The following is an 18,482-nucleotide window of genomic DNA, read 5'->3' as shown; positions in this document are numbered from 1 at the left end:
GCTTCAGTTGAAAGAATTTTATATGGGCATAGGAATTGAGAATTCAAAACTTACTGACCTGCCAAGTCTGTAAAAGCCTAGTTACATTGTCTTTATTTTAGTTCCTTAGAAATGTGTTGGTATTGTAAAATAAGAAATGTTGATACTCTGTTTCAAAAGTGTCTCCCTAAAATCTTGTAGACTTTAAAACAAAATTTGGCTTTTTAATACTACTGCTTCGGTGCTGAGTCGTGGTTACTAATATCCAAGAGACTCATCCGTGTATAACTTACACTTCTGTGTCCTTTGTAGGCCAAACTGTTTGCTTATTTCTTTCTCTTTCTGGGCAGGTACTTTTACCCATTTCCTGTTGGGCCCTTACTTTATCAAGTTGAGCTTTCAATTGGAGGGCAGCAATTCCATGGGAAAGGAAGAACAAGACAAGCTGCTAAGCACGATGCAGCTGCTAAAGCACTGAAAGTTCTGCAGAATGAGCCCTTGCCTGAGAAACCTGAGGTGGGAATTAATCTTAGTATTGTAAGCATAAATTGCTAAGAAACTGAGATAATATTGCAGATTTTTTTCCTTATTGAGAGGAAGGTGACAGTTGTGAAATTTAATTCTGTGTAGTAGTGTTGACCTACTTGTGTTAATAGACACAGTTTGATTTAAAAACATAAATTTCTATGGAACTAGAGTTTTCCCAAATGAAGTTGTTAATTCTTTTGCTGTCATATTTTTCCACAGCAATGCTATAGACCTCTGTCAGATATGAGCACTGGAAGCATAGATAGGAACTTACCAGGTACAGATCATATACAAAGTTCTGTAGAAGTGTGTAAATGGGGTACTTGCATTCCAGTATGGGCAACACAGAAATCAGACATCAGAAATCAGACATAGGTTTGCTTCCTGGGCAAAATTCCTGTGTGCTTTTGGAGAAGCCATGGAAGCTCTAGAAGAGCAGGAAGTTTGTGGAAGTCATGAACTCATGTGCACATCTTGGTGTGAATGTAAAAAGCAAATTCTTATCTCTCCGTATATTTGTGACTGCCCAGCATTTTCCATTCCAAGACCCTCTTACTGGTATTTTTTCATGCTGTTTTGTTAAGTTGCTTTAGACAGAACGTCTCATTGCGTGCACACGCATTACAGCTTCCGGGGCTGGCTGGATGCGGGCACCCCCTCGGTATGTGCTGGCTGACTGGCCAGTGACTACTACAGAGAGTGTATTTAGTCTTTCCCTTACGGGCATATTACACCTGTTTGAGTTCCGAAGGCTTGACGTTAGAACTAAGAGCAAGAGATCTGTTGATGTACTCCTTGCTGGCATCTAGATCGTGTTGAGGAGAAGGCCATGCAATACAAACCTAGAAGCAAGAGAGACTACGGCATTGCTGGAGAGGTGAGGAACGGGGAGTGAAGGTTAGATGGATAACTTACAATCTGGGGAGCGTGAGAACTTGCTGGATACGGAGTCTGGCTATGTGCTGAGAAAGGTCGAAAATGAAGAATTGGGCAAGAAGGTAACAAGGGTTCTCAGGCTAGGAGAAAAAAAAAAATAACTGGGAACTACCAGGAATGGCAGAGCAAGAGGACTGAGGAAATGTGTTGTGAAACTAAGGAACACTGAGTTACAACTTTAAGTGTGTTTGCAGGAGAGAACATTGCCCAGATAATTGGGCAAAACCACTGGACCTGGTGGTTCAGATAGGAGGCCTAGGAGGCCATGGTGGTGGTTCAGGTGACAGAAGGCTCTCCTGGAGGAATGTAGATTATTGGGTGATGGAGGCTACTAAGGGTCAAGGGAGTACACATGTTGTTGGGGAGAAGAGAGTGATACTGGGAATAGAGGCTGAAAGAGTGGAGATGAGTTCTGTACTGAAATCTGGAACTGGTGATAGGCAGAGTGTGGTCAGGGACAAGCTGGAGGTCTTCATGCAGGAGAGGGCAAGCCTGCGGGGAATGTTCCCAGTCGGTGCGGGGGAACCCCAAATTCCTGAGTATTGTCATTCTGTTTCAGTGGTGTGTAACCTCTTTTTGCACTCTCCCTTGTAAAAGGTAACTACTGTCATCAGCCACTTTTCTGCCTCAGGTAGCAAAGTTCTGTGTACTGGATCCAAGGAGTCAAACTCTGCAGAAAATAATAGGATCACATGCAAGTGAATTATTTTCTGTTCACTTTTTTAGAAATGCTTCTGTACAAGTGGCTTTCTGAATATTTGTGGAGTTTTGTTTAATGTTGAGTAATATGAGGTCTTAAGAACACGCGCTGCAATTGTCTTTACATGACCACGTATCCTTTTCTATAGGATATCTCATGTAAGGGGTGTAAATTGAGAGGTGAAGGAAGTAAACCTACAGAATCGCTCCTTTTTTTTTTTTTAATTTTATTTTTTAGTGACGTGATAAGGGAAATACTGTTGTGAATGATGCAAGAGATTGCACGAAGGGATAATTATTTTATTAATAAAATAGTTGCAGGCTTGCTGGGAGCTGAGTGCTGCCTTGACCCTGCTATACGTTTCACAAGAAACATGCATTTCTCATGTTATTTTTCTATTTATATTTGACTTCTCTACAGAATGAACAGTAAGAAATGCAGCTATGCCTAAGGAGAGCAATCCTTTGAACAGAGAGTACTGTTTTATAATAAGTACTCGGATAAATCAGATCTTAATTTAACGTTTGGTATTTAAATGCTAAGTTTGTGAATATTTGTGGCTTTCAAATACTGTAGTTTTAGGAATGTCTGAGGGAACTGCTGTTTTTGTAACAGCATTTTGCACTAGGCTAGAGGAAGATAAAATAAGGAAGATTTTACTGCTAAGTGAGCACTGTTCGCTCTTGCATTCAGTGAGGCAAGGTCCTTGAAGGATACGGTAGCGTAAGGGATGTTTTATAATGCATGGATACAGTGGAGACAAATTGATTTCACAAGCAGACATAATCCTGATACTTCCTACCTGTCATTTGATGTTGCCAGTAATTTTCCTTTTAAATGTATGTAATTTTATATATCCCATTTGTGTGTGTCTGTGTAAACAGAATGTACTTAAACTTGAACTTTTGTATTTTGGGGGGGAGGGTGTAATTTTGTAAGTTTTTTTTTAAGATTGTTGTATTTACAGGATTTTAGTCTTGTATTTTTAAATTAGAAAATATTCAGTGCTTAATAATGGTTGGACTCGGTGATCTTAAAGGTCCTTTCCAAGCTAAATGACTGTGTGATTCTAAGAAGAAATTGCTGAATAAAATTCTTGGGCTTTAAGGGTAAGAATGACCATAGCTCTCAACTGGACAAAGTCCTGCCTGAACAACCCAATTTAATTTCAGTCTGCTCTGCTTTGAGTGGGAGGCTGTAGTAGGAGACCTCCAAAGGACCAGCCTAAATTGGTCCGACTGCTGGAGTTGAGACACACTGACAAGTCACAGGATGGTGTTACTTTGCATATTCAAAGACAGAGATAATAAAGCATTGATTTTAAAGCTTTGAAAACATAGGCGGCTATGCTTTCTAGCACAGTTCTCAGACAGGAATTCTAACTTTTACCTGAAGACACGAAAACCAGAATTTCTTCTATGTTTTTTGCCCACTTGTTTGGTAAATAGCAGTTGCTCTTTATACCCTTAACGTGGAAGAATATAGTCAGACTGATAGCTATGTTGAAATCAACGTCGTTCTTATCAGCAGCTCCACTGGTTTTCGTAATTTTGCTTATAAGCAGTCTTTGAAGAAGTGCATGTTGAAAGAGTTCCTAGAAAAGGGTGAATCCCTTTTAAAGGAGTATATTACTTTTGCAGTTTGCTTGGGAGTTTTTTAATCTATTGCTTTTGTTTCCTTCTGTGACTTTTTTTTTCACTTGTTAGGGATGGATTTTAAGAATTTGATGAGAGCTAAGAGCATTAAATGCTTATATTTGTGGTCTCATTCTGATTTAGTAGCGTAGATTCCTTGGAGAATTTAGTCTATGCATATGTGCAAACTACTTTACAAGCAGACTTTATAGATGATCTGCCTTGATGGGTGCAGGGAAAGAGTAAAGAGAGTGTGTGTATATGATTATTTTTTATTTATAAAATAAACTGATCCAGAACTCAAGTAGAGGCAAAGGAATCAATAGAATAGCTGTTAATTGTTATTTTGCTATTAATTTACTCTTTTTAGATAAAGGTATTGAAGAAAAGTACCTGTATTTTACACCGTGTGAACACACTTGGAATATGTCAAGAATATATACCGTAACAGAGCAAATAATTTCATACTATTTATTTGTATTGTATTGGAAGGGTATTAAATGGGAAAAATCTAACTCAATAAAGAGAAGTCCTGGTCACCTTCGTAAGGAAAAATGGTGGAATCTGAAAAACTAGAATATATCTGAAGTTACAAGGAGGGGAAAAATACTTGTAAATAAAATGATTGTGCTAATTTTTTGACAGTAAGGGTAGTGACAGATCATTCCTATAGATGCTGGTAGTAAACTTGCTATAACACATAGACTGTAATAAAATAAGACCTTAGTAGTTCAAATATTTTTCTGGGTGTATGATGCTATTCCTTTTGAACTTACCAATTGCATTTGAAATAGGTTTTAGAATATGATGATCAAGACTTTTGACTCCTGTATTCAATCTTGGTTTTGACAATTTTTACCTGCGTTGTGCCTTCTGCTGAGGTATAGTATGGTTCCTCTAGCGTAGGTGTTGCCTCCACGTTTCTCATGCAGTGTAATGCACAGTGCATCTGCCTCGCTCCTGTGGGATTGGTGCCATCATGTGGTCTCAGTTTTCACAGACCTGAAGTTTGCTTTATGTACACCTCTGCGTAGAGGCTGTGGAGACTGGATAGAGTAGTGGCATCAGAAGTCGCGGATGTTACCGGTTGTGAAAGGGTGTTGGGCTGTATGTGCTCTTTGAACTGTTCGCAGCCCAAACCTGAAATACAAGGTCAACCCATAAGAACATTGTGAAATTTGATGGGACAGTGGGAGGAGTGAAAACCACAGATGAATTTTACTAATTTTTTTTTTTTTTTCTGAGATGGGAAGAGCCTGCTTAAGGTGGTGGGAAAAAAATTTCCTCGTGTTTTAATCTGGCTTGTTAGTAACAGACATTGGGGATGCTTGCTACCATCAAAACTAGCTTTAATCAATGAGAGCTCTCTAGCATATTTCTGCTGCTCCAATAAAATCTTTAAATCATTTTTGTTACCTGGTTGCATAACTAGTATTGTGGCATGATATAATTGGTGAAATTGTTGCTGTTCATCTTTATCATAATCTTTCCAATATCACTGCTGGACACTTAGTCTTAAAATTTCTCTGTTGCTGTTACCATGCCTCTTAGTTCATGTTGATCCCAACATCAGTGAAGACATTTTTGGAATCACAATCAAAATTTTACCTGGAGATACGTAGAAGTGCCTGTAGGTAAGCTTCACCTGGCACTGCTGTCCTCCTAGCAGGTGTAAGTTCTCAGAGATGTACACCATTTGATATAAGGCAAGTTCCTGATAGTATGTTCTTCAGATGAGAAAAAAAAAAATATCTGTAGACAAAGCACTTACAAGGGAGCATGTTAAAAGACAGGGCTGTGCCAGGATCTAATTAGCCATCCTTTATTCACATTGGTCCCATTCTCAGAATCTTTATTTTTCCTGCCCTTTCTCTTATCTGATACTGTCTTTAGTGCTTTTGGTACAAATGTCCAATCAGTATATGAAAATTGTATTTCATAAAGGTACTTCCATTTGGAAATCGGTTCATTTAACACTTCAGTTTGTTTTTATATAAATAGATTTTTAAACCTATTGGCCCTTATTCCATTTGTTCTTTCCTGTAACGAGCACGTGAAAATATGAAGGTTTGCTAGCTTTTACACATACACCTTAAATAAGCTTTTTAAGTTTCAATTCTGTAGTATGTGTGCTGCATTTCTACACATTCACGTAAAATGGCAGTCAAGGTTAGACTACTTAAAATTTTGAAAGTTCAGTAAACTGGTTGGATGGATAAAATTCAATTTAATAGGATCTTTATTTTAAATAGAGTATGCTTCTTTTAGGTTAACGGAAAAGAACCAGATGATGAAAATCTCAATAAATCTGAAATAAGCCAAGTTTTTGAGATTGCACTTAAAAGGAACTTGCCTGTGAATTTTGAGGTATGTTTATTTTACAAGCTTTAGATTTGTTTTTATTAGAATATTAAGGGTACACATTAAGTTGAGTTTCTTCTAGATAACCCGAACAACTGACTTTTAACATGTCTTGTTAGTTGTGGATACACTTTTACTTTTGACAGTCACCCTGATTGTCTTGGCGTTTATATGGTAAAGTGAAGTACCATTTACTTTATGGTAAAAAGAAAAATCCACCTGTTCACATATTCATGCACTAAAATCATAACATGAGTGAACAGCTATGCTGTGGTTGTCTGTGCAATCTTTTTTCCAAGCTTTTTGAAAAATCAGTATTACAGCGAACAAATAAAACACAACTCCACATAACGGTTAGAACATTGAAGTGCAGAGTCGAGGCAAAAGAGCATAGCTCACTCTGAAAGACATTTATGGAAGTATTTGCTTAATTAAACACTGATATGGACTACCCGCAAGTTGCAGAATCTCACAAATAGGTTTCTTTTCTTGCCATGAGGTGACCTCATGTGCATCTTACTTTCCTTTCCCTTTGGCCTGGCTGCTTGCTGCCTCTTTGCCCCTCCTTGATCATTTTACTTATCTTAAATCAATAGCTTCCATAGGAGCATCTCTGTTTCACTAAAATATTAATTTATCATGCTGCTTTCCTGAGCTGGCAGAGTAACATTTAAGTCAACTATCTGAATTCTTATAGTAAGAAAATGCAATGGTGTATAGCTAAATTGCTTCTAAAACCATTCTATGAAATTTGCCATGAAGCTTTCAATTATTGCAGATTAGCCTGAGCATCACTGGTAAAAATATAGTCACACAAAGCCAGTTGTGGTGGAAGTTCTTAATTCGTTCTTACTTTTTGACTTTATGGATATTTTGAAGTATGACGTGTTATCAATGGAGTTAGAAGATTAAATCTGTAGTAGGCAGCTATCTCTTGGATGTCTCCAGAATTCTTGATTTCTGAACTAAAATGCTGGATCCTAAAGAATTGCTTTCTCTGCAATGTTCTATTACCGTAACGTGATGTATTTAATGAGGTGATGTTAATTGTGTGGCAGTACACACTGATGAAATAGAACAGTCATATTTTAATATTGAAAGGGTGCATCAGTAAATTAAGTAAGATGGGTTAATGACTTACATTTAAATACTGTTTACTGCTTGCTGCATCTGATGTTCTTAAAGTACGCGTATATTTGGTTTGGGTGGGATTATGTTATTAGAGTATGATTTACATCTCTACTTTCTGGATTGTATGAGAATGTAAAAACTCTTTATCCATAGTTCTTGAGAGAAGTTTGCTGTAAACAATGTGCCCTACCATTTTTAATATGTGTTTATCACGCTTTCACTCAGTTTTTCCCTCTGAAACAGGTGACCAAGGAAAGTGGGCCTCCCCATATGAAGAGCTTTGTAACCAAGGTGTCAGTTGGAGAATTCATGGGTGAAGGTGAAGGAAAGAGCAAGAAGATCTCAAAGAAAAATGCTGCAATAGCAGTCCTAGAAGAACTGAAAAAATTGCCACCCCTTCCTACGGTTGAGAAAATGAAGCCACGAATCAAAAAGAAAACAAAGTCAATAGTGAAGGTAAGAGACTGGAAATCTGCCTGTTAATAATAATCATCAGATGAGAAGGCATTTCTGAGGTAATAGTAAACACTCTTCAACTGCTCAACATTTATCAGCAGTTTGGTACTACAAATGAAATTATATTTTGCTTCCACAGTAAATTCAGGATAAAAGAGAAACCTTATAAAAAATAAGTGGCACATAAAAATGAAGCTCTGACTTTCAAGCCTTAGACTTTACAGCTTTGGGTTTTGCATGATTTTGCTTGTGCAAGTTCTCCTGCAAGCCTGTCCCTTCTAATATAGCAGGATTAGAACTTGTAAAACTATTACCAGTGGTAGGTTATATGTGGTCAACTGTGACAGCAGAGCCAAATAATTTGAGTGTTTCTCTTTGCCTGTGACAGTTTCATTAAACAACTTTTATTTCAGTTTTTTTTAAATTTTAGAGATGAGTGATTTCAATGGCATGCTGCATTTTGTCTATTAAACCAAATATTCACAAATTTTGGCTTATTTCCTAAACACTGTTCTGCATAGCTGCAAACAAGTCCAGAATATGGTCAAGGAATGAACCCCATTAGCAGACTTGCCCAGATACAACAGGCCAAGAAAGAGAAGGAGCCAGAGTACATGCTCATCACAGAACGTGGTCTTCCAAGGCGCAGGGAGTTTGTTATGCAGGTTTGTATGTTAATTTGAGAAATCTAGTTGCGTGGCTGTGGTGTCTTTTTCTGTTGTTGTTGGTTGGTTGGTTTTTTGTTTTGTTTTTGGCTCATGGTAATCAGGTGGTCATGATGATATGCAAAGTTAATGGGATTATGGCCAAATCTCCATGAAGTTTATTAAGAAAATATGTAGTGGGCTATATTCTAGAAAGGAAAAGGTTCAAGAAAAGTGATCTGAATCATGTTTTAAAAAAATTGCATAGGGCACCAGAAGTCTATGTTGTAACCACCTAATGTTTTAATTAACAAGAATATTAATATTCCATTAAGAGATACTGAGATGCTTATATTTTGTAATGTAGAATCTATTAACATGAACCTGGGTCTCCTTCATTTCCTCCTTCCCCTGAGTTTTGGTGTGTTGCTTTACTGTGCAGCAGTTTTTGTAATCTGCATTGCAAATCCCAGTAGCATAGTAATATTTTTAATACTGAATATCTGCTTGCCTCTAATAATTAAGTGCATTCTCCACACCCCTCTCCTATCCTGGCCAAAACAGGAAAATTAATTGCTTTCTTTGCATTGGTAAATCTGCTAAACCTGTAACTTAGCCTGTATCTGCTGTGATACCAGTTTTGAGTATTTAGGCTGTTGCCAAGGTGAGATGATGAAATACAGTTGTTTGTGTCACTTCTGTTCGGGTTTTTTGTGCTTGGAGGCCAAGGATCGTTGATAATGAATGACAGCTTGCTTAGAATAATGATCACTTGAACTTTTTTGTGACTTACGGTGTGCTCAAGACACACATCCCTAATAAGTGAATCTTCATACTGCTGTTTAAGAATTGATTTGGTATTTTCTTCTTCTTTTGCACAGGTGAAAGTTGGTGTACACACAGCTGAAGGAATGGGCACAAACAAGAAAGTTGCTAAACGCAACGCAGCTGAAAATATGTTGGAACTTCTAGGTTTCAAAGTCCCTCAACCTCAACCTCCAAAGCCAGCATTAAAGACAGAAGAGAAGGTAAGAGTCTTTAAGAATCAACTGCTGTTTAGCACTACAGCAGCAGCTGAGTTGAAACGGTAGCAGTTTTGCAAGGCAGTGACAGTGTGGTAAGTTCATACTTTCAGCCCTAGCCAGGAAGCAGTTGTATCAAGGTGACTGCTCTAAAAAATAGTGTCGTTTAGATAGATCAGGGGTTCAGTTTCGCAAGTAAATCAAAGTCTCATTAGAAGGCTAACAGTGTATTTCTTCTTTATGGAATGGCTCAACACTTGTGATAATGGATGTATTGGTATTAGAATCTTGCAGACATGTAGGTGTTGAGATGTGGTAGCACTGGTTTTACACAGCCTTATCGCCAGTTGCAGCTGGAAGCTTGTTACAGGTCTCTTTCTTTGGTGGGTGCCTGAGCCTTGCATTCTCCTCCTGCTGTAGCAGATGTTGCCAGGGAGTTAAAATAGTGAGTCTGGTTCTAGTTTCCTCCTTTTCATGCATGTGCTCATTTGTGTCCAGTATGTCGTTCTCAGCAAGACCAATAACTAACGTTGGTTTAACTGGCTTTATTATGGTATCTAGTTCTCAGTATCTCTGTTCTTAATACCACTTCAGAGGTCTGTAGAGAGTTTTAGTCATTCAGTGAATAAGAATCACTGAACTTGTCACTTCTTGGTAGCTATGTAATAATTGAGGTCTCTGAATAATAAAATTTTCAGTAAAATTTTGACTATACAGATCACCTTCATCTTGAAAACTTTAAATCTTGGGGGAGGAAAAGAAGTTTTAGAGGCTTATTGTGTGTGTGGCTTTTTTCCTTTTATTTTTAAGACACCAGTGAAGAAACCAGGCGATGGAAGAAAAGTAACCTTCTTTGAGCCGGGCTCTGAAGAGACTTCAACTAGTAAGTGACTTTACTGAAAGAAGCCTGGCCCGGTTGGCCCGTGTGTGTGTGTATGTAAGATGTTTCTCTGTCACTTCAACAGTGTCATTTAACACACTGCAGGAATGAGCAGAGGTGTGCCGCTGCTGGCTTGCAAACTAAATCTACCCCTTGGGAAGTTTTTGTTCAAATCTCTAAGAGTTTATTCCTCCCAAGTCATACAGTATTTGGCCTGCTTGGCCTCCTGCTCAGGGGAGGGGGTAGGTAGCTGAGCCACAAGCATGTGTGTGCTAGCAGGTCGGTCAAGCAGTTTGTGGAGGTGCAGTTGCTGCCGCCTGCAGTGTCTGAGCTTGTCTTACCTCGATCTGAGGGGTCTTGGGGCAGGATTTAATCTGTGTCTGGAGCTTTCGGGGGGCTCAGTTCAGAACTGAGCTTGGTTCTGATCCAGGGACCAGGCTCCTCCTACCAACAGCAGGAGTGAAGTGGGGGTAATTTCTGGGGGGGAAAAGGTAAGGGGAGGAGGAGAGATCAGCCTCTTCGGCTCAGCAGAACACTTCTCTGGTGTAGGGCTCAGAACACTTCTCTGGTGTAGGGTTCAAATGAGGATGGGAGCAGATTCCCTGGGAAAAGGGTTGGGGTTTCTGCCAGCTGGGAATAGCCTTCTGGATTTGGAAGAACAGTTGCAGGTTAGAAGATGCCCCAGAAATGTCACTCTTAAGCCTGAGGCAGAGCTGCGATGGGAGGCTGGTGCTGAATTTGTTGGGGCAGAGTTAGCTGTGTTGTTTGGCCCTGTCGCCTTACAGATGTTGAGGAATAACTGCAGTATGTTGAAGGCTTTTCCTGGGACGAAGACGAGGAAGGGTGTCAGTACTAACTGAAACTGGTCTTCCTAAAGCAGAGTTGGAGAAGGAAAGAATGGCTTTGTAGTACACAGCAACCTCTTCACCTGCGCTTGGTCTCTCATGACTGAGAGAGCAAGGAGCTGTGCCTGCATTTATTTCAGACAGTTGGTGGTTGTAGTGGTCAGATCCACAGATGCCTGTCTGGAACAACAAACCCCCAGACCTGCCCACCCAGTATGCAGGGTTGGCTTTCTCTAATGTAAACTGTGGGGAGGAGCCGTTAGGGAAGGTTTGTCTCTTGCAATGTATTTCTGTTCTGAATAGTACATTTCAGGTGCTTTATGTGTTGAAGTACAGTTTTGTGGTTTAAATGATAAATAGTTGGGATTGACTTGGACTTGAGTAACATTTTACTGCATCTGTAAGATCTTAGGTAAACTTCCTGACTTCTTATTCAAACTTTGCCATTCCTGCTTTCTCCCATCTACAAGTTACGATTTTCAGCCTTAGACTTGAAACAGCTCAGTCCTGCTGAACTTCAATCTGTTCTGCCATAACAGTGACTCCTCCTTTCAGTGGCACTGTCTTTGCCGCCTTTCTTTAGCACACCTCTGTAGTTTTCCTCCACAGTTCTGTGTATATGTCTCCCCTGTAAAAAGCTGTTCTTATCCCTCTTAAATATAACTTACACCATAACGTCAATAAATTGCTATCAATTGACTGTGGTGGCATATTTGCTGTAAATAGTATTTCTTGCTTCCTCATACCGTGCTAGTGTTACATTTAACCTTATCTACCTGTTGACATTTTCACAATACGCAGTTTAAACTTTGTGGACTATCTGGCACTGTCTTTACAATATTCAACAGTGGCTCTGGCCATTCTGTGGTTTCATTATTTGCTCCTACAGTTTAAATAATGACATAAAAAATTCTGAAACCAAAAGATGCATCTAGAATGTGGTTGCAACTGTCTGAGGTGTCTGTAAGCTTGACTAACCTGGAGAAGCTGCTCCCAGAGGTAAAGGTGCTCTTTTGACAGATGCAGGTGTTGCCCTGAATGATTTATTCAGTAAGCAGTCTCGTTTTGATGATGCTGAATCTCTGACCCACCAAAGGCAAATCAAGCTTGCTAAGTTCGTTAGCATTTCAAAAGTAATTTGAAACAATCTTTTTTCAAAACTGGCCTTTGATGCCTGTATATGCCTTCACGTGCCTGCAGAAGGCCTCAGAAATAGCTAGCGTCTGTTTCGTATGTACCTCTCTCTTCTCAGGTAATAAAGAAGATGAGTTTAGGATGCCTTATCTCAGCCATCAGCAGCTTCCTGCTGGAATTCTTCCTATGGTCCCTGAGGTTGCACAAGCTGTAGGAGCCAATCAAGGACACCACACCAAAGAGTTCAGTAGGGCAGCCCCAAATCCTGCCAAGGCTACAGTAACAGCAATGATTGCTAGAGAGCTATTGTATGGTGGTACTTCTCCTACTGCTGAGACCATATTAAAGAATAACAACTCATCAGGCCACGTACCCCACGGACCACTCACTAGGCCCTCTGAGCAGCTGGACTATCTTTCCAATGTTCAAGGAATCCAGGTAAATGCTCAGCTTTGCAAGATTTCTTCCAAAGCTATCCAAACTGGTCCAGCCTGTTGTTTGTTCTAAAGCTTTGTAGTTCTGCTGGTGACTGACGTATTCTGAGGCTGCTTGTTAAGCTGAAATTTGTCTAAATATTTTATTTTACCTATGAAATGTACTGAATTTTACAGCTTTTTAATTTAGTTTTCAAATGTGCATGTCTGTACTGCATCCTCAGCCTTAATTCAGGGCTACTCCCAAACCTTGTATGAATTTGAACTTAGCTGATCTGAAGTCAGTTTTTTGAGTAATCGTTCGTATATTACCATTTGCTGTAAGCTGTACATTTTCTTGTGTTTCATCCCTTTAATCAGAATTGCATGCAAGTTCCTATATTAATATGTTAAAGGAGCTCAGCAGATTAAGAAGAGTAATAGGGAAAACTTTAAATACAGATAGTTATGATCACAATAAGAGTCCCAGCAACAATCATTGAGTAGCCACTTTTATTCAGAAGGCTTGCAGAGCTCTCATGATTACTAAAAAACATTGCAAGTAAAGTCACACTTCAAACTAAATGGTTCTACTGGCTGACAGAATGATTAAAAGTAAGGCTCCACTTCACATATATGTGTAAATAATCTGTTGCACTTGTGATATTTCCTGTACTTGGTTAACTGAAAAGAACTAAATCCTTCTCTTTTCTTCAGGTTGAATATAAAGACTTTCCAAAAAATAACAAGAATGAGTTTGTATCTCTTATAAACTGTTCCTCTCAGCCACCACTGATCAGCCATGGAATTGGAAAGGATGTAGAATCTTGCCACGATATGGTATGACAAATATTGCTGCGCTGCTTTCTCTTTGCCCTTCAGTGAACTGGGGGATGCAGCAGATAGACCCAGGGTTTCACGTTACTGCTGGATAGCAGTGAATTCAATGCTGTACAATTCCCTGGCTAATTTTTGTCTGATATTTCACAGGTTGCTGAAATAATTGATTAATAATATCAGAATCTAATGTAAATAACCTTGAAAAGATTTAATATATGCTCACAGTTTGGGTCCACAAAAACTGTGTTGGCTTTATCTTGGTATTATTTGCATGAGCACCTAAGAAAGAAAATGTATGAGAAGGAAACTTTCAAAACATAAGAGCATATCAGGTTATTTTCTGTAATGGAATGGGCTGATGTTTCATTGTGAACTGTAATACTTGGGTTCATGTTACCAGACTTCCTGGTGGAACAGAATCCAACATGGAAGAAATGCAATTCACCATTAGATAGCAGGAGACACGCTAAATCTGTTAAGTTCGCTTTGTAAACAAGATCTTTTATAAACGGTAGCTGAAATACTTCTTTGTGAAAGAATGAGTCTTAAGACTGTAAACTGTAAGGGACTTTGTCTACAATAGACATTACATATTGCTAACGATATGGACGCAGTTGTAATTTGAAAGGAGTTTCATTCTTTTGGTATCCAGTGGTGACCTGAGTACTGCCTGCAGGCTACAGTAATAGTTTGCCATGTGGAAAAACCTGGTTTTACTGATTTGTGTACTAAAAAAATTTTGCAGTAATTTTCTAATGGCTGTAATTCAGTACAGATGTCTTTGAACTCTGTCACTTAATTTTGACATTTTAATACCCACCTCTACATCCTGCTGTAAAGAGCCTCCTGTAAGGCACGAGTCGGCGCAGGAGGTAGAAGGGAAAAGGACAGCCAGTTCAGAGCTTAAATATTGTGACTGGGCCAGCGTGAGAACCTTGCTCTGTTCAGATGCTCAGCTTTCACTAATGCATGTGCCGTAATTAATCAGGGGTATTCTGAAAAGGTGTGCCTGAACCTGGTCTGAATACAGTTGAAGGCAATTCTCAGTTCTCAAAGGAGGTGACTTACTTTTGCATTACCCATGCCACATCGAGTCGTCTTTTAAACACTCACATGTGCCCTATCTGTGTTGTCTTTTTTATTCTTATGTAACTTGTTTTCTTTTTCTGCAAAGGACATTTTTTGTTCTGTGTATTTTGATGTCCTTTGTTTTAAGCTCTGTACAGTTTTAAGCCATTACTAATTTAGTGTCTTTTTCCATGGTATTAATAGCACTGCTGAATTTTATCCCATTGCAAAACAAATGCAGTGCGAATCCCCCAGCCACAGCACCATTCTGTTGTTTAGATGTAGCAAGATGAAATTCTACACCATTGCATTTTTTCCACCATAATGATGCATCTTAAAAAAAAAAAAAACCAAAAAAAAACACCAAACCAAACCAAACCAAACCAAAAAAAACAAAAAAACCCTACCAAAATTAGAACGTTTACTTTATTTTAAATGAGTCCTGGTCCTGCTTTCACTAAATGAATGAAACGGACTCGAGCTGAATTGCTGACTGCTCTCTTTTCTGTAGGCTGCATTGAATATCTTAAAGTTGCTGTCTGAGTTGGACCAACAAACCACAGAGATGCCAAGAACAGGAAATGGACCAATGTCTGTGTGAGTGTGACCCATTGACTTTTCCTTGCATTAATGAAAACCTCTAACCCTATGATGTTCTATAAACAAATAAAATGTGACGGTGTTTCTCTTTGCCAGAAAAGTTAAAATGGGCTGTTACCTTCTTCAGGAGGAGAAGAGGGTAGGTTTTGTGATCAAGCCTGTAATTTTCATGTGCCAAATGCAAATACTGAGCAGGAACAAGGGGATAAATTGTAATAGCTGTGATACAGAGGAGTTCGGACTGTGATCCCTCTGCTTAAACGATTTGTTCGTGTATATTTGTAAATAGTGTGACTTTGCAGTGTGTTGAAGTGTTACAGCTGCTCCTCTCTTTCTAGAAATCTTCTGTATGTAAAATGTAAACGATTTATAGGTATCAACAGCTTGCTTTCAGCAGAAACTGGAGGGACTGAAAATTACTCCCTTTGACCAGGAAAAAAAAATAAGTGTAGCCTCTCACTTAGATAATAAGCTGTCGAAATGGCGGAATTAACAAAGTGCTAATTGATTGAAAACGGAGGCCGTTTATATGGAAACACCTTGTTATATATATGCACCTCAAATATTTTGTATCAGATTTAGAAGCATCTTACTCATGGAAATTGTATTTTATCTCCTAAGTAACAGGTGTTTTCTCATTTGTAGATGTGTGAAACAAGAAATGGAAAGTGATCCTCTTCTCAAACCAGCTAACTCAAACACTTTGGGACAAACACTGGACAGCACTGCCTAAAAAAGGCTTTTGACTGGACCCAAACCGAAAGCACCAGAGAAAATCAAATGCTTCCTATTAATGTAACCTAACTGTTTTAGAGTGCTACAGTCTTTACAACCTACTGTAGTGTCTAAATCATAACCGTTGCTTTTTCTTCAAACAGTGATAAATTTTTAGTTTCATTATGTTGTTTTGATTGAAATGACACTATAAATTTTTCATTTAAAAGTTTCTTAATTGTATCTAGAACAATAGCACAGTTTAGAAACTTTGTCTTCTGAGACTGACATGTTATCTGTGAACTAACTTGGGAAGATCATATCCGTGTATGTGGTTATTTTGTTTTTATTGAAATAGCACCGTTTCACTGGAAACAAATTGTGTGCCCACCATTTTAAAAAGTCCAATATTTTCGCAAACCTAGCTTAATTATCCAACGGTTGAATGAATTAAAACACTTTAGGAATTTTAAACTTTGTTTGATCATTTTTGGTTAACTTCTAGTTTTCTTGAGTTGGGGGGGTAGGGGAACTCGAATGCAACATGACTTTAAATGATCTGTCATCTATGTTTTAAGGATTGCGTGTATAGATGGCACACGGCTCACTACATTACAGGATATGATCTCAGTGTAGTGCATATAAAACTGCAGATTGATTTTCCTTGAGTGCTTTATACTGTTTAATTACATCTCCATGTAGGGCTGAAAAAAATTACCTATGTTTATATATAAACTGTGTTGCTTTTGATGTTGTGTTATTGCGCACTGAACTGTGTGCAATAAAGTTTTTTGCATATGGTCCAGGTAAAGCACGATAGCCTTGCAAGTTAAGTACTGCTTCAGTTCATTGTTTACGCTGGAATTTTTTCTCCCCATGGAATGTAAGTAAAACGTAGTGTTTGTCACCAATAAATGGTAATACTAAATTTTTTTTGGTTAATTTATTCTTGTATGCCACTACAGGGGCTGCTTTTTTATAGGATTTGTAATGCTTGTGATATAGTACGGGCAGTATTGTAAAGCTATGGAGTAACTGTACAATGGTTATCAATTACATATAAATAACTACTATTTAGTAATGTGGAGGATGTGAAAGCCTGGCAAGGTCAAGGAAATTCAAAAGTAACGTGGGTACATTTTGGTATTTGTGCCACAGTGTGTTAGTGCAAGTGTATTAATGGGAGCTTAAAGTTACGATTATGACAAGAAACCTGGCACACAGGTTGGTATGATTTCAAAGTTTAAGTCTCTACTTTTAAGTTTCCTTGTTTGCTTGTAATTTGAATCATAACCTTGCCTTGCACTTAGTAATTTTTGGGGAGTAGTACTTTCAAAACAAAACTTTCCCTCTGGCAACAAAAGCTGGCACCGTAGACTGACACATGACAGTGTATCATTTGGATGTGGACTACGTTCAGTGTGTACTTAACTAGTAATCTGTAGCAGCACTTCCTAAACACCTGTTTGCAGTGTGTGTAGTAACTCTTGTCACAGAGAGCCGTTACTGCATATGCTGTGTCTCAAAGCTAAATGTCTCGGCCACTTCATTTGCATTATTGAAAGCAGTTGGGCCACGTTAACTGCATACCAGACTTCATTGAATCAAGTTGGTTTTGATCATTATAAGCAAAAAAAAAAAAACATTGTAAAGGTTTTTTGGGGTTTGGGTTTTGTTTGGTTTTGTTTTGGGTTTTTTTGTTTTTTTTTTTTACATTTGTAGAACTAAAATGCTGTACATTTAAAAATTAAAAGAAACTTGCTAGGCTGAGGCTTTGTATTGCAAATTCTTACAACTTAGAAACTACTTACGAATTTATGTTGGAAAACACATTGAGAGTGGGTGTAAATGGTCTCCCTGCCTTTATCCGCTGCTACTTAGGAGTCTTCTCTTTAGGTGGGACTACAGCCTATTCTGACTGTTTTGCGGCATTCATTTGTTGATAGTGCTGTGTTCCGTATTACCTGATGTAAGGTACTTTGCCGTGGATACCTCTGTTTCAGTACTCTTAAATGCATCTGTCATCTTAGAGGTGCTATGTAAGAGAAGGTTCTCTTGTCAAAAACCTTGTAGTCACAGCCTCATGATGGAAGCCTTCAGGTCACTGTGTGGATTCTAGGTAAGCCAAAGTGAGTTCGAGATAAAAGTGTTTTTTCTGGAGCACTGCCGTCGCTTGCTTTTCTGGTTGTCTCCCCTGTGCTTGACGGAGCGAAGGCTAGAAAGAATGGCTACATATTATATGTGATCACCTGAAGGCTTTATATGACACTTCTGTTCAACAGATACTAAAATGTTCTACAAAAAATAAAAATATGAGAAAACAGAGGTGAAGGTGAAATTCTCTGACCACAGCAGTCTAGCAGACTAGTACTGGTACAAAGCTTACATTTCTCAGCACTAGCAAAGTGCCGTCCGCAAGACACCTCACCTTCTTGGATTCATTCTTTGAACTTTTGGTTTTGATCTTAGGAAACCTTTTGACTGCAAGTGAATGAGCTGGAGCTTTAAATATGAATATTAGTTTACGTTAGCTTGGGCTTCATGCCATGTGTTTCAGTAATGATGCCATTATAGAAAATTTAAGTATAGAGTCCATT

At 38.6% G+C, this 18,482-nt stretch overlaps 1 protein-coding gene across 10 annotated transcripts in view; it reads left to right on the top strand.

Moving 5' to 3' along the window:
* The window catches only part of STAU1 (staufen double-stranded RNA binding protein 1), a 32,817-nt gene extending 16,004 nt beyond the window's left edge, over nucleotides 1-16,813 (top strand). For 3 of the 10 annotated variants that reach the window (XM_055813789.1, XM_055813787.1, XM_055813790.1), the window contains 10 exons: nucleotides 330-495; nucleotides 6,046-6,144; nucleotides 7,495-7,725; nucleotides 8,247-8,390; nucleotides 9,251-9,397; nucleotides 10,202-10,274; nucleotides 12,369-12,688; nucleotides 13,381-13,503; nucleotides 15,083-15,168; nucleotides 15,817-16,813. In XM_055813789.1, the coding sequence (XP_055669764.1) occupies nucleotides 330-495; nucleotides 6,046-6,144; nucleotides 7,495-7,725; nucleotides 8,247-8,390; nucleotides 9,251-9,397; nucleotides 10,202-10,274; nucleotides 12,369-12,688; nucleotides 13,381-13,503; nucleotides 15,083-15,168; nucleotides 15,817-15,904 (1,477 nt within the window). In that variant the 3' untranslated portion in view covers nucleotides 15,905-16,813. Of the gene's footprint in view, nucleotides 1-329; nucleotides 496-6,045; nucleotides 6,145-7,494; nucleotides 7,726-8,246; nucleotides 8,391-9,250; nucleotides 9,398-10,201; nucleotides 10,275-12,368; nucleotides 12,689-13,380; nucleotides 13,504-15,082; nucleotides 15,173-15,267; nucleotides 15,311-15,816 lie in introns of those variants that run through there. The other 7 variants (XM_055813792.1, XM_055813791.1, XM_055813797.1 and 4 more) reach the window with 5 other exon arrangements.
* The last annotated feature ends 1,669 nt before the right edge of the window (nucleotides 16,814-18,482 follow it).

The sequence above is a fragment of the Falco peregrinus genome, chromosome 9, assembly GCF_023634155.1.
Source record: "Falco peregrinus isolate bFalPer1 chromosome 9, bFalPer1.pri, whole genome shotgun sequence".
Classification (NCBI taxonomy): Eukaryota; Metazoa; Chordata; class Aves; order Falconiformes; family Falconidae; genus Falco; species Falco peregrinus.
Note: the sequence above shows the minus strand (reverse complement) of the source record. Positions and strands in the feature narration are given on the sequence as shown.